This window comes from Phyllobates terribilis, unplaced genomic scaffold (genome assembly GCF_046119375.1).
Source record: "Phyllobates terribilis strain yellow unplaced genomic scaffold, ASM4611937v1 Scaffold_12__6_contigs__length_324123572, whole genome shotgun sequence".
NCBI lineage: Eukaryota > Metazoa > Chordata > Amphibia > Anura > Dendrobatidae > Phyllobates > Phyllobates terribilis.
In genome coordinates, this window is record NW_027362772.1 from 299,767,965 (window position 1) to 299,793,901 (window position 25,937).

The window sequence follows — 25,937 nt, forward strand, 5'->3', positions numbered from 1 at the left end:
AAGTACCTCTGGGAAATTCGACTTGCAAAGATAGCAGCAAATACTAACACTAAGGACCATCCGTTCTTACCTGGCGAGCTCGCCTATTGTCGCCAGGACGTTGGTTACAACCCCGGGGTTGGGATCCGGATCCCGCAACTTTAAGATTAGGGCCTGGTAATAAGAAACAGGGAAACAGTCAGCAATTTATCTACACTACTGCAAGCCTAAACTTAACTAAGCGTCAGTTTCCTTTTCCTGTATAGCGAGCAATTACATAAAAGGTAAATACATTGACCTTGCATATAAAGTGAAAGGGGTGGTCCAGGACTTGCATATTGACACCCCACCCTTAGTAGTACAGGTCATCAATATCAGATTGGTGAGGGTCTGACATCCAGCCCCCGCTGCGGACTGATGAACACGTTGCACCACAGCCCCAGCCAGAGATCTGGTGATCGGCTCTGCACAAAGTGTAAATCAGGCTGCAGCGGGGAACGGGGAAGGGGCGCTGGATTTCGGGCCTCCACCGATTTTATCTCGATGACCCATCATAGGGATAAGTCATGAATATATAAATCCTTTTACAAGTTTTGCCGATTTCCAAGAGAATCCCACCTTAAGAATTGCTCCATGTACGGGCGGATCAGACGGGGGCATTGGATACAAGGTGTCCTAACATCCGTGCACTTTGCTCCTTGTTCCTTCCAACTCCGCTGTTCTCCAATTCGGTCAAAATCTGGAAACGAGAGGAAAAAAGATGACTAAACGATAAACCACAGTCTCTTCTGCCATGACGTGGCTCCAAGATGGAGGACTTCATTGTACAACGTGCCCACAGGCAAAAACTGGAAAACATAATGGACGGTCCATGTCGCTTCGAAAGGATCTTGTCCGTGTGACAGAAGCACCATATGTCCGATCTATTTTTCAGGACTACTCACCTGGATGAGCATCTTACGGAGGAAGGGCATGACGAAGGCTGGGTTCATGCTGCTGAGACGGCCAATGGTACAGATGGTCAGCTCTCGAATCTCGAAAACCTCGTCATTCAGAGCCACGAAACAGCGCCTGGAGGCTCTCGGCCTGGGCCAAGTGAGAATCGAAGCGTTCGTCCAGGAGGCCAGGACGCAGTAGCGGATATCGGGATCTGGGCGGTAAGACGTCAAGGTAAACGTGAGTCTAAGAAACAGTGTTCTGCAAAAATAATAAACCCGTGCGATCCTACCTGGGTCTGTGATCCCGACCACCAGTAGCTTGCTCAGCACGTCGGCCACCACCTGGACGGCAGTCTGGCTCACGTGGCCGTGCCCGCTAAGCAGCTGGATGGCCGGTGTGAGGAGCCGGGAGCACGTGCGTGCGGCCTCCATCCGGATTTCCTTGTGCTCGCTATTTAGAAAGTGGTCGGCGCAGTGACGCACAAACTGGGTAAGAGAGTGACCTAAAGAAAACGCGAAATATCAGTGTCAAGAAGATGCAAAAATCGTCGGAAATGTACATAGAGACTGAAAAAAGAGGCTTCAGCCTCCGCTACGACCCAGCACCACAGATACATGAATGACAAGACTTCACCAAACTTTTACCTTCAAAGTCAAAAGTTCCCAAAGTGCGGAGCGCTAAAGTAATGCTGCCCACATCGCTGGATTCAGGGATATTAGTGAGGCTGGGGGAGGACAGCTGCTGTGCGAGGCCCTTGGGCATCCCGGGGTGTCGGAGCGGCTTGTGCATGAGGACCAGAGACAACATTTTCAGGAGTCCGTCCTGAATATCTTTCTTCAGCTGTGGGATGTGGCGGCCCAGGTCGTAAAGGACAGCGGTTAAGGCAGGACTAGAAAGAAGAGCAAAAAACAAATATTATATAGCATATATACAGTAGTTTTCGGACTAGGAGACAAACTTTTTTCCCAAAAAAATTTGGGAGGAAAATGGGGGTGTCTTATAGTCTGAATGTAGCTTACCAGGGTGACTGCAGCTTTGGTGGAGTGGGGGTCACAGGAGGCAAGAGCAGGGTCACCGCTGTAGGAAGCCGGCGGCGGAAAGAGAGGGGAGATGCTGCGGGCCCCGGGCTGGGAGAAGGGGCTGTCCCGGCGGTGCGAGGCAGGAGCGGAGTCCCCGCTGCACACACTGACCCAGTGGCGGGCTTCAGGGAAATGGAGCCCGTTGTTGGTGCAATGCGCAGATTTAGATCTTGGCTCAATGACGAGCAGAGATCTCAATCTGCGCATGCACCGCCGGGACACCCCCTCCTCCCAGCCCGGGGCCCGCAGCATCACCCCACTACAATGGTCAAATAACGTATATGTGACCCTGCTCCATCTCCGCCGCCCCCTCGGTAAACCACATTAGGACCGTAAGACGCACCTGTGACCCCTGACATGCCTGATCCCGATGACAGGATAAAAATTCATTGTTTTTTTTTTTCCTATTTTCCTCCTGTAAACTTTCCTCCTGCATCTTATAGTCCAAAAAATATGGTAAATATGCGAACACAAACTGTACGTAAAATACATATAATATATATCTCATATCTACAAGTCACAGATCATTGGACCCTTCTATGTAGTGTCAATAAGCCCCCGATAAGGCTCCTGGTCCTGCACATTGTGAGGGGGGAGCTTTGTGTAGCATTGCTCTCTGCAGGGGGCTTTATTGAATAGGCGAGCGGACAGGATGATACTGGGGGACTTCCTGGTTACGGAGATGAGTTGTCTCCAGAAAGGACCCCCGGATCGTCTGCTGTCACAATCTCCCTATATATACCTACATTCAGTACAATTCTGTTACAGACCAAGGCATCCATTAATCCTTACCTGAGCCCTACAGACAGCATTGGTTCCAGTAGTTCTTTCACCTCCTGTTGGATGGAGGGTCCCAGCGCTCGAGCCAGCATACTAATACAAGTAAACACCGTGGCGTCCACTTGCATGGATTTCTGCCTCCTAGGTGCCAAAAACATCAATTATTGCAGGGTGAGCAGTCTGTGGACTCATCAGGATGAGAATCAGTAATACAAGTGGACAGATGATAGATCCTATTAGTTAAATTTCTCCCTTTTTTCCTGCATTTACACTCAATAGTGGAACCAGAACTATACTATCCATTTACATCCTACAGTATTGGCTGCCATATTGGAGCCTAAGAGACGGAGGAGGACGCCCTGTATCCGGCAGATGCGTGGATAAAAGACGCCCGAGGCCGAATCTACTACACGATGCATTAAGAATTTTTTTTTTAGGCTCTATAACCAATTTTCTCTACATTAGGACAATTGTATAATCTTTTAAGGGTTTGGCCAGCGCCGCTCAGACGTCACCACTACACAAACCTGCCAGGACGTGTGGAGAGTGGCGCCAGACAAACCCATTAAATCCTACCCGAGACAGATATCGATACCATGGCAGCACTTACTTGTGTGCGAAATCCTTAGGAGGCAGAGCAGACTTAACGTGTTCGAGGATTTTCGGCAGGTAACAACGGATCTCTGACCGTACAGCTACAGAGATGAGTCCGAGAGCCTGGAAGGCCACGGTCCGCTCCTTCTCTTTCCGCACGCAGCTCAGTAAGTGGCTCATGGTTTCGGGGAGGTATTGATCTGCTGTAAAAAGTCACAGAACATCCGAAAATTTAATAGGAGGTAAAAAAAAATAAAACAGAATCAGATGAGTGTCCCCCATTCACTGCTACGGAGAGAGGCATCGTATCCATCTCTCTCCGCAAGCACTGAAGCGGAGGGTCCAAGCGGGTGGATGTCCACCAATTGGTGACTGATATCGGAGATTTATCATCATTTTCTAGGGTGGTAAAACCCCTTTGAGTATACAAGCATTACCTGTGAAAGCGGAAGGTCTGAACGCGGCCAACCGAGGGAGAACATTCAAAATGCTCATCTGGATCAACGGGTTCTTGCTGCTCCTGCACTTCAGGACCCAACGACAAATCTATGAGGAAATAATATATATATATATATATATACGAAAAGTAAGTGGCAGATAATTCGTTGATATATGAGGTCAAAGTGAGATTTCATCAATTCATTACCTGGTCAAACTTTTCTTCTATCAGTTCCCGACACGCCCGACTTTCAACCAAGACGGACTTCTCTGGCATCGGAGCGGCTCCGTATCCCAAAATCCCGTGTTGTCCCGTGTACCCCAAGAGGCTCAGCAGAGCGTTTGTGGGCTGCGGCTGCACAGTCTGAACGCCGGCAAACGGGGTGATGTGGCGCGGCTTTAGGCCGTAGGTCATAAGGTCCTTGCAGTGTTTGTCGTGGACGAGCTGCTGCTGAGTGATCTCCTCCATCTCTTCTCGCAGCCGCTGCCAGGGAAAGAAACTTTTCTTAATGTTAAAGAATTGAAAAAAAAAAAAAAAACCTGGGCAGTCAGGGGTTAACGGATAGCTTCTTCTATCTATATGGACAGGAATATTATCACAGGGGTTAGTTTATGGAAGGCACACCCCTAGGAAGAGAACGGACCCCAACCGATCCATGATGGAAATTACTAGCCATATGCCAACATGGAGATAACCCTTTAATGTTACATGGCAAACACTACACCTAAGAGGGCTGTTCTCCTGTGAGCACCCTTCCTCCCTAGCCTCCTTGCTTGCTGTTTTTCCCAAGGGGCTTCTGAATAATTGACAGGTCGGATCGGCACTGTTGGTCCGACCGATGCGCAGCGGAGAGGAGCGCTGGGACGGACCAGCGCTAACCATGTCCAAGTGTTGCTCTTTACCAAAAACAATGGCCGCCTATGACAGACTGCAGCGGTAGCCAATAACTTCGGCAACAAGCAGATAATGAAAGAATTAAAAATCCCTCTATTTTTGAGAACAGAGAGGACTTTTAGGTGCAATGCTGCATACGGCGTCTCTCCACCACCTCCCCCATTACCTCTCCTTCGATGCTGCTGATCCTCACTAACTCATTAATAATCAGCAGGGCCCCGTGGAGCCGGTCGTCGCGGTTCATTCCTTTTTCCTTGGATAACGTCTCATCGAATCCCCGCTCGGCTTCCTCATACGTTTGCTGTACAAAAGACGAAAAAAGTAAAGAATCAAACGCGATGGATGAAACATAACCCCTTTGTGGCATTGTTGCTTTATTTTTTGGACTGATAAAGGGGGGGTCCTGGATGGAAAAAACTTGATCTTACAGAGCACACGAATAATAAAATTAACCCAAAAAGTTTGGTATACCCCAATGTGGTCTCCAAAATGAAGAGGCGAGTGCCGTACCCTGTACCACAGCGGTTTCTGCAGCTCCTTGGGCTCCCGCTGTGTGGTCAGGATAAGACAGGCTCTCAGAGCGGCCACGGCTCCCTCCCGAATCGCTTGCTTGGGGTCCCACACGCCGTTGAAGATGTTGTCAAAGAAAGGCTGGACCTGCTGGAAGAAGAAGGTGGGCGCGCTGATGGCCAGCTCCCGCAACACCAGGACCTGCGGAGGAGACGAGAGGTCAGTACCGGGGGCCGATATCACAGGAACGGTCGACATTGACCGCTGTAATGAGAGGCCAACTCACCCCTGCGTGTCTACGGCCTTCGTTGCGTTCGGGGCCCATCCACTCCAAGGCACGTTTCACCTCAAACTCCACATACTCCGCAGTGAACGTGTCCCCCGCCATAGCAAGGCGTCCCATTGCTTTGGAAGCCATCTCCATGACGGCCGGGTCACTGAAGGGCAGCAGGTTACGCAGGTAATTGGCAAATCTGCTGATCCGGGTGGCATTTCCGCCCTCCACTCCCATCAGGCTCACTGTAAAGGGACAGAAAGAAATCCTGAGGTAAGGAGATAAAGCCCATCAGGCCAGAAAAATCAGCCCGGTGATTGGCGGCAGCGGTAACATGGATAAAGAGGAGAAGATGGGGGTCTGCAGCCTAAAAGGAGACGCTCTCCGTACCTATAGCCAGAATCCCTCCTTTCCTCTCGCTCGCATCCGAGCTGGAAACAAACTCGAAGATGAAATGATTCAGCTCATCGTAAAACTGCGTGGCCTCCTCCGGGGTCACCTGGAAAACGGAGGGTGAAGGGTTAACGGAAAACACGGCGGAGAATAAAACCAGGAGGAAAACTAGAGTCCAACTACTGGGGCAGGGCTAACTACTGGGGCAGGGCTAACTACTGGGGCAGGGCTAACTACTGGGGCAGGGCTAACTACTGGGGCAGGGCTAACTACTGGGGCAGGGCTAACTACTGGGGCAGGGCTAACTACTGGGGCAGGGCTAACTACTGGGGCAGGGCTAACTACTGGGGCAGGGCTAACTACTGGGGCAGGGCTAACTACTGGGGCAGGCGCGGAGAGCGAGGCAGGGGAGGGGGCGGGGCGCGGAGAGCGAGGCAGGGGAGGGGGCGGGGCGCGGAGAGCGAGGCAGGGGAGGGGGCGGGGCGCGGAGAGCGAGGCAGGGGAGGGGGCGGGGCGCGGAGAGCGAGGCAGGGGAGGGGGCGGGGCGCGGAGAGCGAGGCAGGGGAGGGGGCGGGGCGCGGAGAGCGAGGCAGGGGAGGGGGCGGGGCGGAGAGAGAGAGGCAGAGCAGAGGGCGGGGCGCGGAGAGAGAGAGGCAGAGCAGAGGGCGGGGCGCGAAGAGAGAGGCAGAGGAGGCGGGGCGTGGAGAGAGAGGCAGATGAGGGGGCGGGGCGCGGAGAGCGAGGCAGGGGAGGGGGCGGGGCACGGAGAGAGAGGCAGGGGAGGGGGCGGAGCGCGGAGAGAGAGGCAGGGGAGGGGGCGGAGCGCGGAGAGAGAGGCAGGGGAGGGTGCGGGGTGCGGAGAGAGAGGCAGGGGAGGAGGCTATTTTCCTCATTACTGTACACGATCCGTGTTGTTTCCCCAGCAGACGAGCCCCCCGGGGTGTTGAGCCCCCTTAGCTCACTCACTTCTCGCAGCTCGGTGGTGACATAATGCTGCAGGTCCTTAGCGGCCTTTGTGCGAGTCTCTTCGTTTTTGCTCCTCAGGCCGTTGGCGATTTGCTGCAGCATCGTCATGATGCCAGACATGTTGGGGGTGGCGGTCATGATTGCGAAGCAGGACGGGCGGCAGATTCCTGCGGAAAAAAAAGAAAGCACAAACTTGTGTCAGCACGTGGACCAGGGAAACTATCACTGTCAAACTCTGAAAGCGACATTTAACATGAGTCGGCTGGGTGGGGGCGTTATTCAATGCACCCATCAACGTGATTGCTGGTCGCCAATGGATTGCTATATGACAGCCGGGGGTCTGCTCAAGACCCCCAGTGCATTTCATTAAGAAGCTCTTTGGAAACTCTGCCTGTGGCCGAGCTCCGGAGGAGACTGTGATTTTTGCCATATGCAATGATGCGGTGTATAAAATAAAAATAAAACAAATGTTTAAGTCACCTCCATTTCCCCCAATAAAAATAAAGATAAAAAAATACACATATTTTATCACCACATTTAGAAAAGTCTGATCTATCAAAATAATTATCCCGATTGGTAAATTACGTGTTTTTTTGGTCGCTGCAGTACCACAAAAGATACTGTAACAAGTGATCAAAAACGTCAGATTATCCCAAAACGGTTTCGATAAAAACTTTGTCTCGCCCCTCAGAACATAAGCCGTCGCACAGATCCATCAATTGAAAAATAAAAACATTACAGGTCTTGGAGAATGGCGACACAACCCAAAATGTGTTACTTTTTTTTTGCAAAGTTCTATTTTTTTTTTTCCAATAAAACTGGCCATGTTGGGTATCGCCGTAATCGTACTGATGAGGAGAATCGTACTGTGAGGTCATTTTTACCACAAAATGTGCGCCGTAAAAACAATTCCCAAAACACAATTCCAGAATTGTGTTAATAGATCGCTCAGTGCGAGTGGGCTGCCAGGGTTCTCTGCAGCACGATTACACAGGATGATGTGCTGCCGAGAACGAGGATCTTTGAGCCTGCTTGAATGTTTTTTTTTACCTGGTGAACAAGAGATTTTCTCGCTCTTCGGATGTCGGCAAACGCTCGTTCACATTAACCAGCCGGCCGCTGTAAATGCAGCTAAGGAAACCTGGAGAGGACGAGGAGGGGCCGGTGCCTGGGGGGTGAACACTGGCTGTGAAGGAGTCAGGCTCACACCTTGGATGTATATGACCCTTGGAGTCAATCAGCCCATGAAGTCTCCTGTCCTGGACACTGAGGGGGGAAGGGATGTGTACACAGCATTGTTCTACCCTGCAGGGGTCGTCACTGTATAAACAACCCTGGCAGACTGCAAGAGACTGCACCCTTTGTTCAGGGACTGATAATGCACCAATATCATGAATGCGCGCTCCAAGAAATGATCATCCTGCAGTGTTTGTCCTGCAAAACACTCGTTCATAGGGTGAAATGATCTTTTGCACTGCACAAAAGATCGTGGTTCTCGGCAGCACATTGCCCTATGCGCTGCCGAGAACAATGGCAGCCCATGTGCACTGATCGACCTATCGCTGATCATTCATCGCACGTCCGGAGAACGGTCAGCCTCTGTGTAAACTGTATAAAATGACCGGCAAACAAGTGTCTGCTGCACCGCGCGGTGAACATGGACCTGAAGACCCCCGGACCGATGAGCCGATCCCCCAGAGGAAACCAGAACACAGACTTCTAGTGATGGACGACCTCCTGGTCCAGGAGATGTGCGGCTGCGTCTCCTGATAGATTGCTGTTACATTGGGGCCCAGTGAAGACCCCCCGTGACGGCCACATGATGGGTCTCACAGATCGGTCCCCGCACAGTACAGTGAATCGTACGAGAGAACAGTGAGCAAACCGGATCCACAGTGATCTCCCATTATACCAGGATCTGGAATCACCACATTCACTGCAGGGATCCCTGTACGGAGGAGTCCGGTCACCACCTGCAAAATGCGGAATCCAAACGCCACAGATCCCGCAGAGCCGCACCCCCCCCCCCCCCCACAGAGCCACAGATCCCGCAGAGACGCGCCCCCCCCCACAGAGCCACAGAACCGCGCGTCCCCCCCACGCAGAGCCACAGATCCCACAGAGCCGCCCCCCCCCCCCGCAGAGACACAGATCCCGCAGAGCCGCACCCCCCCCCACAGAGCCACAGATCCCGCAGAGACGCGCCCCCCCCACGCAGAGCCACAGATCCCACAGAGCCGCCCCCCCCGCAGAGACACAGATCCCGCAGAGCCGCACCCCCCCCCCCCACAGAGCCACAGATCCCGCAGAGACGCGCCCCCCCCCACGCAGAGCCACAGATCCCACAGAGCCACAGATCCGCCCCCCCCGCAGAGACACAGATCCCGCAGAGACGCACCCCCCCACAGAGCCACAGATCCCACAGAACCGCGCACCCCTCCGCAGAGCCACAGATCCCACAGAACCGCGCACCCCTCCGCAGAGCCACAGATCCCACAGAGCCCCTCCCCGCAGAGCCACAGGTTCTGCAGAGCCGTGCGCCCCCCCCTGCAGAGACACAGATCCCTCAGGTTGTAAATAAAGTCAATGGCGAAAAATACTCCTTACCCTTCTGTAAAATTGTGACATCAGCGGGGTTATGGGGTCAGTATATATATGCTCAGTGTGTATATAGATGGATAATATATATTTGTTCTCTGCAATTTATAGCTGTGTGTGTATGTATATATATATATATATATATATATATATATATACATAGTCAGTGCGGGACCTCTCCCCTCCCCCTCCCGCACGCAGCCGCCATTGCTCTGCTGACTGTCCGGCCGCTGTGAGGAGATGTGAGGGCCGAGGAGCCGCCCGGAGCCACTTACCGTGACCACTGCACCCGCCGGATCCTCCCGGTCACCTCACCGCCATTCCGCCGACCATCCGTACCCTGCTCTTTCCGCCGACCGTCTCTACCCTGCTCCTCCCGTAGCTCCTAGAGGGAACTTCCGGCGATCGATAATGATCCGAGTAGAAGCATCCGGAGGTAGAAACGTTCCGAGGAATCTTAGTTCCTGAGTTACGTGTCCTCTGTGCGGCATCTACAGAGCAAGTGAGGACACAGTGTGCAGCCGCCTGCCCGGTCATAGGTGCGCCCCCCACAGGTGCCCGGTCATAGGTGCGCCCCCCACAGGTGCCCGGTCATAGGTGCGCCCCCCCACAGGTGCCCGATCATAGCTGCGCCCCCCACAGGTGCCCGGTCATAGGTGCGCCCCCCACAGGTGCCCGGTCATAGGTGCGCCCCCCACAGGTGCCCGGTCATAGGTGCGCCCCCCACAGGTGCCCGGTCATAGGTGCGCCCCCCACAGGTGCCCGGTCATAGGTGCGCCCCCCACAGGTGCCCGGTCATAGGTGCGCCCCCCACAGGTGCCCGGTCATAGGTGCGCCCCCCCACAGGTGCCCGATCATAGCTGCGCCCCCCACAGGTGCCCGGTCATAGGTGCGCCCCCCACAGGTGCCCGGTCATAGGTGCGCCCCCCACAGGTGCCCAATCATAGGTGCGCCCCCCACAGGTGCCCGGTCATAGGTGCGCCCCCCACAGGTGCCCGGTCATAGGTGCGCCCCCCACAGGTGCCCGGTCATAGGTCCGCCCCCCACAGGTGCCCGGTCATAGGTGCGCCCCCCACAGGTGCCCGGTCATAGGTCCGCCCCCCACAGGTGCCCGGTCATAGGTGCGCCCCCCACAGGTGCCCGATCATAGGTGCGCCCCCCACAGGTGCCCGGTCATAGGTGCGCCCCCCACAGGTGCCCAATCATAGGTGCGCCCCCCACAGGTGCCCGGTCATAGGTGCGCCCCCCACAGGTGCCCAATCATAGGTGCGCCCCCCACAGGTGCCCGGTCATAGGTGCGCCCCCCCACAGGTGCCCGGTCATAGGTGCGCCCCCCACAGGTGCCCGGTCATAGGTCCGCCCCCCACAGGTGCCCGGTCATAGGTGCGCCCCCCACAGGTGCCCGGTCATAGGTGCGCCCCCCACAGGTGCCCGATCATAGGTGCGCCCCCCACAGGTGCCCGGTCATAGGTGCGCCCCCCACAGGTGCCCAATCATAGGTGCGCCCCCCACAGGTGCCCGGTCATAGATGCGCCCCCCCACAGGTGCCCGGTCATAGGTGCGCCCCCCACAGGTGCCCGATCATAGGTGCGCCCCCCACAGGTGCCCGGTCATAGGTGCGCCCCCCCACAGGTGCCCGGTCATAGGTGCGCCCCCCACAGGTGCCCGATCATAGGTGCGCCCCCCCACAGGTGCCCGGTCATAGGTGCGCCCCCCACAGGTGCCCGATCATAGGTGCGCCCCCCCACAGGTGCCCGATCATAGGTGCGCCCCCCCACAGGTGCCCGGTCATAGGTGCGCCCCCCCACAGGTGCCCGATCATAGGTCCGCCCCCCACAGGTGCCCGGTCATAGGTGCGCCCCCCACAGGTGCCCGGTCATAGGTGCGCCCCCCACAGGTGCCCGATCATAGGTGCGCCCCCCACAGGTGCCCGGTCATAGGTGCGCCCCCCACAGGTGCCCAATCATAGGTGCGCCCCCCACAGGTGCCCGGTCATAGATGCGCCCCCCCACAGGTGCCCGGTCATAGGTGCGCCCCCCACAGGTGCCCGATCATAGGTGCGCCCCCCACAGGTGCCCGGTCATAGGTGCGCCCCCCCACAGGTGCCCGGTCATAGGTGCGCCCCCCACAGGTGCCCGATCATAGGTGCGCCCCCCCACAGGTGCCCGGTCATAGGTGCGCCCCCCACAGGTGCCCGATCATAGGTGCGCCCCCCCACAGGTGCCCGATCATAGGTGCGCCCCCCCACAGGTGCCCGATCATAGGTGCGCCCCCCCACAGGTGCCCGATCATAGGTGCGCCCCCCCACAGGTGCCCGGTCATAGGTGCGCCCCCCACAGGTGCCCGATCATAGGTGCGCCCCCCCACAGGTGCCCGATCATAGGTGCGCCCCCCACAGGTGCCCGATCATAGGTGCGCCCCCCCACAGGTGCCCGATCATAGGTGCGCCCCCCACAGGTGCCCGATCATAGGTGCGCCCCCCACAGGTGTCCGATCATAGGTGCGCCCCCCACAGGTGCCCGATCATAGGTGCGCCCCCCACAGGTGCCCGGTCATAGGTGCGCCCCCCACAGGTGCCCGGTCATAGGTGCGCCCCCCACAGGTGCCCGATCATAGATGCGCCCCCCCACAGGTGCCCGGTCATAGGTGCGCCCCCCACAGGTGCCCAATCATAGGTGCGCCCCCCACAGGTGCCCGGTCATAGGTGCGCCCCCCCACAGGTGCCCGGTCATAGGTGCGCCCCCCACAGGTGCCCGATCATAGGTGCGCCCCCCCACAGGTGCCCGGTCATAGGTGCGCCCCCCACAGGTGCCCGATCATAGGTGCGCCCCCCCCACAGGTGCCCGATCATAGGTGCGCCCCCCCACAGGTGCCCGGTCATAGGTGCGCCCCCCCACAGGTGCCCGATCATAGGTGCGCCCCCCACAGGTGCCCGGTCATAGGTGCGCCCCCCACAGGTGCCCGGTCATAGGTGCGCCCCCCCACAGGTGCCTGGTCATAGGTGCGCCCCCCCACAGGTGCCCGGTCATAGGTGCGCCCCCCACAGGTGCCCGATCATAGGTGCGCCCCCCCACAGGTGCCCGGTCATAGGTGCGCCCCCCACAGGTGCCCGATCATAGGTGCGCCCCCCCACAGGTGCCCGATCATAGGTGCGCCCCCCCACAGGTGCCCGATCATAGGTGCGCCCCCCCACAGGTGCCCGGTCATAGGTGCGCCCCCCCACAGGTGCCCGATCATAGGTGCGCCCCCCACAGGTGCCCGGTCATAGGTGCGCCCCCCCACAGGTGCCCGGTCATAGGTGCGCCCCCCCACAGGTGCCCGGTCATAGGTGCGCCCCCCCACAGGTGCCCAATCATAGGTGCGCCCCCCCACAGGTGCCCGATCATAGGTGCGCCCCCCACAGGTGCCCGATCATAGGTGCGCCCCCCCACAGGTGCCCGATCATAGGTGCGCCCCCCACAGGTGCCCGATCATAGGTGCGCCCCCCACAGGTGTCCGATCATAGGTGCGCCCCCCACAGGTGCCCGATCATAGGTGCGCCCCCCACAGGTGCCCGGTCATAGGTGCGCCCCCCACAGGTGCCCGGTCATAGGTGCGCCCCCCCACAGGTGCCCGGACATAGGTGCGCCCCCCACAGGTGCCCGGTCATAGGTGCGCCCCCCACAGGTGCCCGATCATAGGTGCGCCCCCCACAGGTGCCCGATCATAGGTGCGCCCCCCCACAGGTGCCCGATCATAGGTGCGCCCCCCACAGGTGCCCGGTCATAGGTGCGCCCCCCACAGGTGCCCGGACATAGGTGCGCCCCCCACAGGTGCCCGGACATAGGTGCGCCCCCCACAGGTGCCCGATCATAGGTGCGCCCCCCACAGGTGCCCGGTCATAGGTGCGCCCCTCACAGGTGCCCGATCATAGGTGCGCCCCCCACAGGTGCCCGGTCATAGGTGCGCCCCCCACAGGTGCCCGATCATAGGTGCGCCCCCCACAGGTGCCCGATCATAGGTGCGCCCCCCACAGGTGCCCGGTCATAGGTGTGCCCCCCACAGGTGCATGGTCATAGGTGCGCCCCCCACAGGTGCCCGGACATAGGTGCGCCCCCCACAGGTGCTTGGTCATAGGTGCGCCCCCCACAGGTGCCCGATCATAGGTGCACCTCCCACAAGTGCCCGGACATAGGTGCACCCCCCACAGGTGCTTGGTCATAGGTGCGCCCCCCCACAGGTGCCTGGTCATAGGTGCGCTCCCCACAGGTTCCTGGTCATAGGTGCGCCCCCCACAGGTCCCCGGACATAGGTGCGCCCCCCACAGGTGATTGGTCATAGGTGCGCTCCCCCACAGGTGCCTGGTCATAGGTGCGCTCCCCACAGGTGCCCGGACATAGGTGCACCCCCCACAGGTGCCTAGTCATAGGTGCACCCCCCACAGGTGCCCAGTCATAGGTGCGCCCCCCACAGGTGCCTGGTCATAGGTGCACCCCCCACAGGTGCCTGGTCATAGGTGCGCCCCCCACAGGTGCCTGGTCATAGGTGCCCCCCCCACAGGTGCTTGGTCATAGGTGCGCCCCCCACAGGTGCATGGTCATAGGTGCGCCCCCCACAGGTGCCTGGTCATAGGTGCGCCCCCTCACAGGTGCTTGGTCATAGGTGCGCCCCCCCACAGGTGCATGGTCATAGGTGCGCCCCCCACAGGTGCCCGGACATAGGTGCGCCCCCCACAGGTGCTTGGTCATAGGTGCGCCCCCCACAGGTGCCCGATCATAGGTGCACCTCCCACAAGTGCCCGGACATAGGTGCACCCCCCACAGGTGCTTGGTCATAGGTGCGCCCCCCACAGGTGCCTTGTCATAGGTGCGCTCCCCACAGGTGTCTGGTCATAGGTGCGCCCCCCACAGGTCCCCGGACATAGGTGCGCCCCCCACAGGTGATTGGTCATAGGTGCGTCCCCCCACAGGTGCCTGGTCATAGGTGCGCTCCCCACAGGTGCCCAGACATAGGTGCACCCCCCACAGGTGCCTGGTCATAAGTGCGCCCCCCACAGGTGCCCGGACATAGGTGCGCCCCCCACAGGTGCTTGGTCATAGGTGCGCCCCCCACAGGTGCCTGGTCATAGGTGCGGACCCCCTCAGGTGCCAGGTCATACGTGCACCTCCCACAGGTGCCCTGCCATAGGTGTCCCCCCCCTCAGGTGCCTGGACATAGGTGCGCCCCTCTCAGGTGCTCAGACATAGGTGCGCCCCCCCCTCAGGTGCCCAGACATAGGTGTCCCCCCCCCTCAGGTGTCCGGACATAGGTGCGCCCCCCCTCAGGTGCCCAGACATAGGTGCGCCCCCCTCAGGTGCCCAGACATGGGTGCACCCCCCTCAGGTGCCCGGACATAGGTGCGCCCCCCTCAGGTGCCCAGACATAGGTGCACCCCCCACAGGTGCCCGGTCATAGGTGCGCCCCCCCCTCAGGTGCCCAGACATAGGTGTCCCCCCCCTCAGGTGTCCGGACATAGGTGCGCCCCCCCCTCAGGTGCCCAGACATAGGTGCGCCCCCCTCAGGTGCCCAGACATAGGTGCACCCCCCTCAGGTGCCCGGACATAGGTGCGCCCCCCTCAGGTGCCCAGACATAGGTGCACCCCCCACAGGTGCCCGGTCATAGGTGCATCCCCCACAGGTGCCTGGTCATAGTTGCACCCCCCACAGGTGCCCGATCATAGGTGCGCCCCCCACAGGTGCCTGGTCATAGGTGCACCCCCCACAGGTGCTCGATCATAGGTGCGCCCCCCACAGGTGCCCGGTGTCCTCAGAGCACAGCTGAAGACAATGGTGGAGCAGGGAGCTGTCAGTGTTGGGGTGGTGCGGCACCTTGGGGTATCAGGCTGTGTGGTGGATTGCACTGTTGGGGCAGCGCTGGGAGCCCACCCTGCATGTGTGTAGTGGGCTCAGGAGCTGTGGTGTCGCTAGCACCCAGTGGCACCTGTATATGCGGCAGCGGTATGTATTGATCTTCCCGTCTTCATAGATGATGTTGTCGGATAGAGCCCGGGAATATCAGCAATTTGCTGCTTGTTAAAATTTTCAGCCGTTCTTGAGATATTAAGACTTTTCTTTTGTTTACAGCTCGTTGCCATGGAGACCGACCACCGCTGCTAGACAGAAGAACATGCTCAGCGCTTTATTCAGCTTGTAAGAGCTGCTCTGAAGCTACGGGGTGGCCTGAGCGCTGTTACCTCCTAATCCCGCAGTGTTTACAAGCCGGACAGCAGAGGTGGTCGGTCTCCTAGGCAACGAAAGAAAAGTCTAATATCTCAAGAACGGCTGCAAATTTTAACAAGCAGCAAATTGCAAAACTGCTCGTCCTTACAAGACCGGCCCCATGATGGCGGGATTAACCCTCTGAAGGCTGGACATGACGGAGGCCGCAGTACATGATCGCGCAATTCACGCCGCCGGCCATTGTGACAGCAATCTGCAGTCATTGGACAGTGGAGGATTGGATGAGGTGACCCCACACTACAACTCTCAGCGTGTTATGTGACGCCTCACGCTGGCATTTGTCATTTTTCAGCAGTTACAACGTTAAATAGTGCCGTGCGGACTAATACGAAGAGCACGCGAACTTGACGAATGTAGTGCGGTGCGGAGCGGTCACAAGAGGCCGGACGGGTTTAGGTGTTACACACCAAGATGGCGGCGCTCATAGGCGCCTGCCCCGGTCGGCTGAGCTGTTGCTGCTGCTGGCGGCGGAGGCCGAACACGGAGCCGTGAGGAGGGGGCCGGATACGGAGGGGTGAGGAGGGGGCCGGATACGGAGGAGCAGGAGGGAGGGGGCCGTATGCGGAGCAGGGGGAGGGGGCCGTATGCGGAGCAGGGGGAGGGGGCCGTATGCGGAGCGGAGGAGGAGGGGGCCGTATGCGGAGCGGGGGAGAGGGCCGTATGCGGAGCAGGGGGAGGGGGCCGTATGCGGAGCGGAGGAGGAGGACGGAGCTGGGAGGGGACCGGATACGGATTTGGGACCTCTGGCTTCTCGGTATCTGCGCTGTGTCTCAGGAGCCACTGACGACTACAAGTCCCAGCCCTGCTAGTTTATAGGGGTCGCTTATGGAGGAACTATCACTCCCAGCAAGTCTCAGTGACAGGACATGCTGGGATTTATAGTTCTCCAGCCTTCTTAAGTTATTTCTCCCAGTACTACAAAGTCCAGGAGCCTCGCAGCTACTACTGGCTGACAGGACATGCTGGGTTTTGTAGTTCAGCAACTTCTGCTGTCTGAAATTGTAAACTCTTCTACCTGTTCTCTGCTTGTTGTCAGTGAATAACACTTTTTTTTCCTGCATTTAATCTTATTCAGGCCTTTGTTCTTTGTTCACACTTCATGTTTTTTTTGTGCCTAAACCTGAATGTTTTTTTTTTTTTTCACTGAACTTTATGTACATGCATAACAGAGACAAAAGGACAGTGAAAAAAAACGCAGCAAGAAAACGGCAACAAGATTCCTGAACAACCTCCTGGCAAGAGATCAGGTTTCGCTGCTGAAAAAAACCATGATGTGTGAACATAGCCGTGTGTGTTCTTAATCAGCATTTTTTATGCTCTTTTTTTTTCTTTTTCTCCCCATGAAAATCTCATCAGTCCCGATTCTTGACTTCTATTTCTCCAGAAGTTTTTCCATTCTTCTTTTTCCCTATAACAACTTTGTTCATCCAGATGTTGTAGACACATTCATAAAACACAATTTTTTTATTTATTTTTTCCCTAAAATGCTGCATTTATTTTTCGGTGCATCTCCCTCTGGTCTCTACTACCCCAATTAAGGTTTCTGACACTTTTTTTTTTAATTTGGCGCCTTCTTAAGATTAAATGCGCAAACTGAATGATGAATTGGGGCCATAGTTCCAGGGAAGGTAGCCTACTTGTCACAGCTGAAGGTTTGTCACAGTTGTATCCAGTGTAGATCCCTGCACTGATACATTGGATGTTGCTTGTTTGCGCTGATACATTGTATCAAACGGTCAGGACAGGCCACAAGCCTCAGCCTGCATTGTCTGGACTGGATACACTGCACCAAACCTCCCGCTCTGCAAAGTCTGTACAATGTTTAAACCTCTGGATGCAAATGGTAAAGTTGTGATTAGCTGCCGGCAAGCAGAGGTATTAAAAAGGGTGTAAAATTGAAGCCCAAAGTGTATTAGGAAGTTTCTGGACTTGTGATTACACTGGAAGCTTCCTTGATGAATCAGTACCGGTGTTTGCGCTCAGTGATTGGCTGCAGCGGTTTCTATCATTTTCTGCTCAGACGTACAGTTTGTAGGCTGATTATTTACCAGCAGGATGTTTTCATCCTCTGAAAGCAAGCAGAGATCTTGTCTGTGTCCCCGCCGTGATTTCCGCCATCTTCTTTTTTCAGTTTCGTCCATTGCTCGCCGTCTGATTGGACGAGGACCATGAAGTCTGATAATGGCGTCAGTAACGTCAGCATCAGCGCGGAGGTCTTCAGCGGAGACGGCGAACACCAAGAGGCTCCTCCCCCCTTCACGAATGGCCCCGCCCAGCTGCCGCCAGACCGCGCCGTGCCAATCAAAGTCGGCTGGAAGCAGAAGTGCGCCACCTACGTCCTGGCGCTGCGTCCCTGGAGCTTCAGCGCCTCTCTCACCCCCGTGGCATTGGGCAGCGCCCTCGCCTACCGCTCGGAGGGCACGCTGGACCTTGTGGTGTTCCTGATGTGCGCTGTGGCTGTCCTAGCCGTACACGGGGCCGGAAACCTAGTGAACACCTATTACGACTTCTCTAAAGGGATCGACCACAAGAAGAGTGACGACCGGACTCTGGTGGACCGGATCCTGGAGCCGCAGGACGTGGTCCGGTTCGGGGTTGTGCTCTACACCCTGGGGTGTGTCTGCGCCGGCTCCCTGCACTTCCTGTCCAGGCTGCGGCTGGAGCACATGGCCCTGATATATTTTGGAGGCTTGTCCAGCTCGTTCCTCTACACCGGAGGTGGGTTCTGAGTACAGACTCCGATAAGATTAGTCTTATTGTCGTGGAAGGGATCGTAATCCAAATGGGTCCATAGTTCTGTGCTCCATCTGCGGGGGTCCGAGCAGCAAATCCCCTGGATGGGTAAAGTCAGCCGATAACATTGTAACTGCCTGCAGCCGCCACTAGAGGGAGTGCACTGAATATGGCTGTATGCAAGAAAAGAGGCGGCTTGGCACCAGCAGGGGGGGCGTTCTGTTACTGTCTCTCATACTAATATTGGGGTTGACTTCTTAAACCCCCTTTTGGACAATCTTCATTTTTGCAATTTCATTTTTTCTTTCTACCCCTTTTCCATAATTTTATTTTTTTTCGCTTTTTACTGTGTTCATTATGTGGTAAAACTGACTGGGCAACGTGATTCTCAAGGTCAGTGCAATTTATATAGATACCAAACTATTTAATAATAATATTATATTTATTCTTAATAGTATTATTTTTGAATATTTTTATTTTTAAAAAAAAAATATATTATATATATATATATATATATATATATATATATATATATATATATAAAAATGTGTTTTTTTTTTTTTGTTTGTTTTTTTTACACCATTTTGAGAGGGAGGTGCAGCAACCAAAACGCGTTATTTCGGTAAGAATTTACTTTTTTTTTTTTTTTTTTTCTTTATGGCGTTTGCCGTCTACGTTAAGTACAGTAATTGCATATTTTTATAGATTGGGATTTTTTTTATTTCTAGACGCAGCGCTACCAGATGTGCTTTTTATTTTTATTTTTTTTTTTTTTTTTAACTAGGGGGAGGGAGGAGAAGATTCCAATTTTTATGGGGTTTTTACATTTTTATTTTTTTACTTCTATTTAGTCCCCATAGGGGACCTGAACTTGCGATTGTTTGATGACTTGTCTTATACTGCGGTGCGTCAGGATTGTAGTATATAGTAAAAGCTACAACCACAGTCTGATACTAAGACTTGAGCCTCCACTGCCATGCCGACCCATAGGCCCCCGCGGTCCTGTCACAAGGTAGGGGGAGATGGGTCCTAACTGGGATTGCACCATTTAAATGTCACTAATGCGCAGCGGCATTTCATGGTTACCAGCAGCGATCAGAGCCGCCTCCTGTTGGGGCCAGTTGCCGGCTGTGTATCTCGGCCCCTGCACTTTACGTCATGGTGCTAGAAGGGGTTAAGTCCTTTCATCTGATAAGAGATCTGGCGCTCTAGATCTGTAATCTCGTCCTCCTTCCGGCGTGCACTGGTAATGAGGGGCCACGCGATCAGTTTCCTCCGTATACGGCGGTCTCGAGGTCTGCTGTTACTGACGTTTCCTTTCTTTCCTGCAGGGATTGGATTTAAGTACGTGGCCCTGGGCGACCTGGTGATCCTCATCACCTTCGGGCCCCTGGCGGTCATGTTCGCTCACGCGGTGCAGGTCGGCTACCTGTCCGTCACCCCCTTGCTGTACGCCGTCCCGCTGGCTCTGAGCACAGAAGCGATCCTACACAGCAACAACACCCGGGACGTGGAGTCGGACCGCCAGGCCGGCATCGTGACCCTGGCCATCCTGGTCGGCCCCACGCTGTCCTACATGCTCTACAACCTGCTGGTCTTCCTCCCGTACGTCCTCTTCTGCATCCTGGCCACGCGGTACACCATCACTATGGCGCTGCCGCTCCTCACCGTCCCGCTGGCGTTCTCCCTGGAGCGACAGTTCAGAAGCCAGAACTTTACCAGACTCCCGCAGAGAACGGCCAAACTCAACCTCTTTGTGGGACTCTTCTATGTGTTTGGCATCGTCCTGGCGCCTCCCGGAGCCCTCCCCAAACTGTAATGAGGGGCCGACCGCGGGAGCGGAAATAAACACAAGTTACCGCGAGAAGCAGAGGGAAACCCACGCGCTTCATGCCTGAGGAGACCGCAGGTGTAGATCACCAGTATCCTGCAGCGTCCTCCCCCCAGACGGGGCGATACGTGACCGAGGCCGAGACCCCAAGACTCATTCATCGGAAAGCTGCTGCGTTTTTATAGAATTCAAATTATTGATTAATGTATGTTACTGCCAGCTCTCCCTCAACACAACGTCTAGATATAAGGGGCAGTCAGTGTGCGCTCACATTACTCCAGAGCTGCACTCTCTGTTCTGCTGGTGGAGTCACTGTGTATATCAATACTGGATATGTAATGTATGTACAGAGGGACTCCACCAGCAGAATAGTGAGTGCAGCTCTGGAGAATAATACAGGATGTAACTCAGGTTCTGTAATGTATGTACCCAGTGAATGCAGCTCTGGAGTGTCACACATCACCTCCGCACTGGAGGACTCTTCAGCTCAGGAGTCCGGCGTCGTCCCAGACTTCATTCTGGGATAAGGAGACGTCGTCGTTTCCGGGCTTCTCCTGCTCTGACATGAGATAGTGGAGACGCTTCCCCCGTTCCATTACGTAGTATTTGCACCGTCCCCTGCGGTTCATGTACGGAGGGGTTGTCAGAGGGTCCAGAGCACAAGACATGACTCGTTGATACAAACTGCATCCGGCGCTGAGTGGTCACATGATTACAACACCGAATTAAAAGGATCTTCCATAGGCCATGAATATGTAGTCAGTGCGGGTCTGACCCCATGACCTTCCACGTTGTATCTCCAGGCGGAGCTGCGCTCTAGTACCGCAGCCTAGTAGTGGCACAAACGATGGCTCCTGAACCTGATGTTCGTTGAGCGTATTTTAATAGAGACTATATGGGTAAGGACAATCCCTTAAAGCCCATACAGAAGTGTCATAGATAATGTCCACCCTACGTAGCCGAAGTCCGAGGAGCACAAACAGGTGACTGGCAGAACTATAAATGCAGCTCTGGCAGTGGCCGGAGAACCAGCCGTGATCGTGCGTCTCATCCATGTATGAGAAGTGAAGTATTTTTAATGTCTGTGTGATGCACTGTAATAGCCAAGAGTTAAAGCTACGGTACACCGAGCAGTTGCACTATGTTTATGATAATAAACCATTTCTATGTTCTGCACTTTGTGTCCTGTGGCGGATCCTAAATCATAGGAGAAGCTGAATACAGGATCTGTGAAATAAGGCCACATCTAAGTGTCTTACGGGCCAAGATTGAGCGTCATCCTGTGCACATGTCCCTATTCAATAGGAATTGTATCGGAAGAGATAATGGATGTGGTTCTGTACCGCAGTCATCCTCTTTACCAGGAGTTGGCACTGTTGTCATATCCTAATGGGAGCTGTAATTACACACGTTTCCAGCAGATGGCAGTGCGGCAATACACAACCCATATATGATACTTCAGTTACTGCTGCCTAGATGATACTTGTGGTGTGAATGTGTCCTGCGGTTCTGTACAGCCGAGAAGTATTGTAAGCGGGGTCAATAATTACAGATAGGTGCAGATCAATACAGACGGTCCTTGCTCTAATCGGCTCACTATACACATTTACTCCATAAAAGCGAATTTATTTTTTTTTTAATTATTATGCAGAGATACAGTAAACACTAAATCATATTTAACCCCCACAAAAGCTGATGAAGAATAAGCTACAAGAAGGAAAAATGCAATGTCCTGTTACCCCTGATCCATAAAGATCGGTACTGACATCAATGTACACAAACCTATAGAAGACAAAGAAAAGGAAAAAAACTTCGAAAAACGTCCAATAATAGAAAATTTCTATACTTTATTAGCAAAAAAGGAAACACCGATGGATCACAATAAGACTATAAAAGCACAAGAGGAGGGAAACGTATGTGCGAGCAAGGACGAACGGCTAGCATAGACAAAGAGCAACCTCATGAGAGACACTTACGCAAAAAAATGCAGATCGTAAATCTATATATCCAGTAATAGAAAGTCAATGGAAAAGGTGGGGTGAATTAATTCAGGTCACAGGTATCTAAATATCTTAATAAACAGCATGTCAGAACCATCCCAATATTAAACCCGTGGTGATATCATGTTATTGAGGTTTAACAAGAGAACTTAGGTAATATCACGGTATAATATGGATAGAACATGTGACCAGCGAAATTGCCCCAACCAAAGGTAACTCGAACAAAGGTAAGTATTATTCAAAGTCTATGTAGAAATTGACAGTGTGGGCGCTGGAAGAATAACCTATAATGATTAGTACTTGTACCTATTTATCTAGCAAGCTAGCTGCAGATATTCCAGCCCACTAATATCCCCAAAAGGGGAGGATTGATAAATACATGTGTATCAAAGTCAGATGTAAATGCAGCTATCATGGAGAAGAATGCCAGAATCTGCAGTCTAGCAGCAAATCCCACGTGTGGGTCACATACTCACAATGTCAGACTGGAGCCGAAGCCTCGTGCTCGCACACCACCCTCTACCCTACGCGCGTTTCGGCTGGGGATGCCTTCGTCAGGGGGTGGTGATCAACGAAAGTGCAGGAGATTAAAAGGCAATGGGAGCCAATCACAGGTAGGGGAGTGTGTGTGAGGAACCAATCACAGAGGGAGGGCGTGGTAGGACGCGTGTGCAGCGCCGCCGCAACCGCGTCATGCAGCCGCCGGCATCACGGTCACGTGGGAAAGCACGTGACCGCATGCCGGAGAGGCTACGTACAGATGCGGCAGCGGGCAGCGCCGAACACGCGTACCGCCGAAGCACGCCGGATGTGGACAACAACCAAAGAAAGGGGCCACAAGGGAAGAGATTTAAAGTAAGGGTCACAGATAGAATGAAAGCCCCAACTAGAAAATCCCCTGACGCATTTGTCTTGAATTAAAAAAAACAAACATAAACCTATGTATAAGACTAAAACTACTATAATACTGCCCTTATACACAAGAAAATAATTACTATAATACTGCCCCCTTTGTACAAGAATATAACGACTATAATACTGCCCCCTATGTACAAGAATATAACTACTATAATACTGCCCCCTATGTACAAGAATATAACTACTATAATACTGCCCCCTATGTACAAGAATATAACTACTATAATACTGCTCCCTATGTACAAGAATATAACTACTATAATACTGCTCCTATGTACAAGAATATAACTACTATAATACTGCCCCTATGTACAAGAATATAACTACTATAATACTGCTCCCTATGTACAAGAATATAACTACTAGAATACTTCTATATACAAGAATATAACTACTATAATACTGCCCCTATGTACAAGAATATAACTACTATAATACTGCTATGTACAAGAATATAACTACTAGAATACTTCTCCTATATACAAGAATATAACTACTATAATACTGCTCCTATGTACAAGAATATAACTACTATAATACTGCTCCCTATGTACAAGAATATAACTACTATAATACTGCTCCTATGTACAAGAATATAACTACTATAATACTGCTCCTATGTACAAGAATATAACTACTATAATACTGCCCCCTATGTACAAGAATATAACTACTATAATACTGCCCCCTATGTACAAGAATATAACTACTAGAATACTTCTCCTATATACAAGAATATAACTACTATAATACTGCTCCTATGTACAAGAATATAACTACTATAATACTGCTCCCTATGTACAAGAATATAACTACTATAATACTGCTCCTATGTACAAGAATATAACTACTATAATACTGCTCCTATGTACAAGAATATAACTACTATAATACTGCTCCCTATGTACAAGAATATAACTACTATAATACTGCCCCTATGCACAAGAATATAACTACTATAATACTGCCCCTATGTACAAGAATATAACTACTATAATACTGCCCCCTATGTACAAGAATATAACTACTATAATACTGCTCCCTATGTACAAGAATATAACTACTATAATACTGCCCCTATGTACAAGAATAAAACTACTATAATACTGCCCCTATGTACAAGAATATAGCTACTATAATACTGCCGCTATGCACAAGAATATAACTACTATAATACTGCTCCCTATGTACAAGAATATAACTACTATAATACTGCCCCTATGTACAAGAATATAACTACTATAATACTGCCCCTATGTACAAGAATATAACTACTATAATACTGCCCCCTATGTACAAGAATATAACTACTATAATACTGCCCCTATGTACAAGAATATAACTACTATAATACTGCTCCATATGTACAAGAATATAACTACTATAATACTGCCCCCTATGTACAAGAATATAACTACTATAATACTGCTCCCTATGTACAAGAATATAACTACTATAATACTGCCCCTATGCACAAGAATATAACTACTATAATACTGCTCCCTATGTACAAGAATATAACTACTATAATACTGCCCCTATGTACAAGAATATAACTACTATAATACTGCTCCCTATGTACAAGAATATAACTACTATAATACTACCTCTATGTACAAAAATATAACTACTATAATACTGCTCCTATGTACAAGAATATAACAACTATAATACTGCCCCTATGTACAAGAATATAGCTACTATAATACTGCCCCCTATGTACAAGAATATAACTACTATAATACTGCTCCCTATGTACAAGAATATACTATAATACTGCTCCCTATGTACAAGAATATAACTACTATAATACTGTCCCCTATGTACAAGAATATAACTACTATAATACTGCCCCTATGTACAAGAATATAACTACTATAATACTACTCCTATGTACAAGAATATAACTACTATAATACTGCCCCTATGTACAAAAATATAACTACTATAATACTGCTCCTATGTACAAGAATATAGACACTATAATACTGCCCCCTATGTACAATAATATAACTACTATAATACTGCCCCTATGTACAAGAATATAACTACTATAATACTGCTCCCTATGTACAAGAATATAACTACTATAATACTGCTCCCTATGTACAACAATATAACTACTATAATACTACCTCTATGTACAAAAATATAACTACTATAATACTGCTCCTATGTACAAGAATATAATAACTATAATACTGCCTCCTATGTACAAGAATATAACTACTATAATACTACCTCTATGTACAAGAATATAACTACTATAATACTGCTCCCTATGTACAAGAATATAACTACTATAATACTGCTCCATGTGTACAAGAATGTAACTACTATAATACTGCCTCTATGTACAAAAATATAACTACTATAACACTGCTCCTATGTACAAGAATATAACTACTATAATACTGCTCCTATGTACAAGAATATAACTACTATAATACTGCTCCCTATGTACAAGAATATAACTACTATAATACTGCTCCATATGTACAAGAATATAACTACTATAATACTGCCCCTATGTACAAGAATATAACAACTATAATACTGCCTCCTATGTACAAGAATATAACTACTATAATACTGCCCCTATGTACAAGAATATAACAACTATAATACTGCTCCATATGTACAAGAATATAACTACTATAATACTGCCTCTATGTACAAAAATATAACTACTATAATACTGCTCCTATGTACAAGAATATAACAACTATAATACTGCCTCCTATGTACAAGA

The 25,937-nt window shown here is 52.3% G+C and overlaps 2 protein-coding genes across 3 annotated transcripts in view; one reads left to right on the forward strand and one right to left on the reverse strand.

Annotated features, from left to right (window-relative positions):
• MTOR (mechanistic target of rapamycin kinase) overlaps nt 1-9,887 on the reverse strand; it is a 36,529-nt gene extending 26,642 nt beyond the window's left edge. The window contains 19 exon segments of the mRNA XM_073655450.1: nt 71-153; nt 375-441; nt 598-637; nt 640-718; nt 924-1,043; nt 1,045-1,100; nt 1,103-1,129; nt 1,208-1,420; nt 1,563-1,807; nt 2,790-2,918; nt 3,388-3,574; nt 3,809-3,917; nt 4,018-4,293; nt 4,871-5,005; nt 5,215-5,415; nt 5,501-5,733; nt 5,879-5,987; nt 6,848-7,014; nt 9,721-9,887. Coding sequence (XP_073511551.1) covers nt 71-153; nt 375-441; nt 598-637; nt 640-718; nt 924-1,043; nt 1,045-1,100; nt 1,103-1,129; nt 1,208-1,420; nt 1,563-1,807; nt 2,790-2,918; nt 3,388-3,574; nt 3,809-3,917; nt 4,018-4,293; nt 4,871-5,005; nt 5,215-5,415; nt 5,501-5,733; nt 5,879-5,987; nt 6,848-6,985 — 2,447 coding nt within the window. The 5' untranslated portion in view covers nt 6,986-7,014; nt 9,721-9,887.
• On the forward strand, nt 9,848-21,585 carry UBIAD1 (UbiA prenyltransferase domain containing 1). 2 transcript variants are annotated; one of them, XM_073657230.1, is made up of 3 exons: nt 9,848-9,947; nt 17,835-18,421; nt 19,768-21,585. In XM_073657230.1, the coding sequence occupies exons 2-3, from the start codon at nt 17,872-17,874 to the stop codon at nt 20,253-20,255; spliced, it is 1,038 nt and encodes a 345-aa protein (XP_073513331.1). In that variant the 5' UTR covers nt 9,848-9,947; nt 17,835-17,871; the 3' UTR covers nt 20,256-21,585. The 2 variants fall into 2 exon arrangements, with proteins under 2 accessions (XP_073513331.1, XP_073513329.1); XM_073657228.1 differs by lacking the exon at nt 9,848-9,947 and adding an exon at nt 16,050-16,217 and having other exon boundaries at nt 19,768-21,567.
• The last annotated feature ends 4,352 nt before the right edge of the window (nt 21,586-25,937 follow it).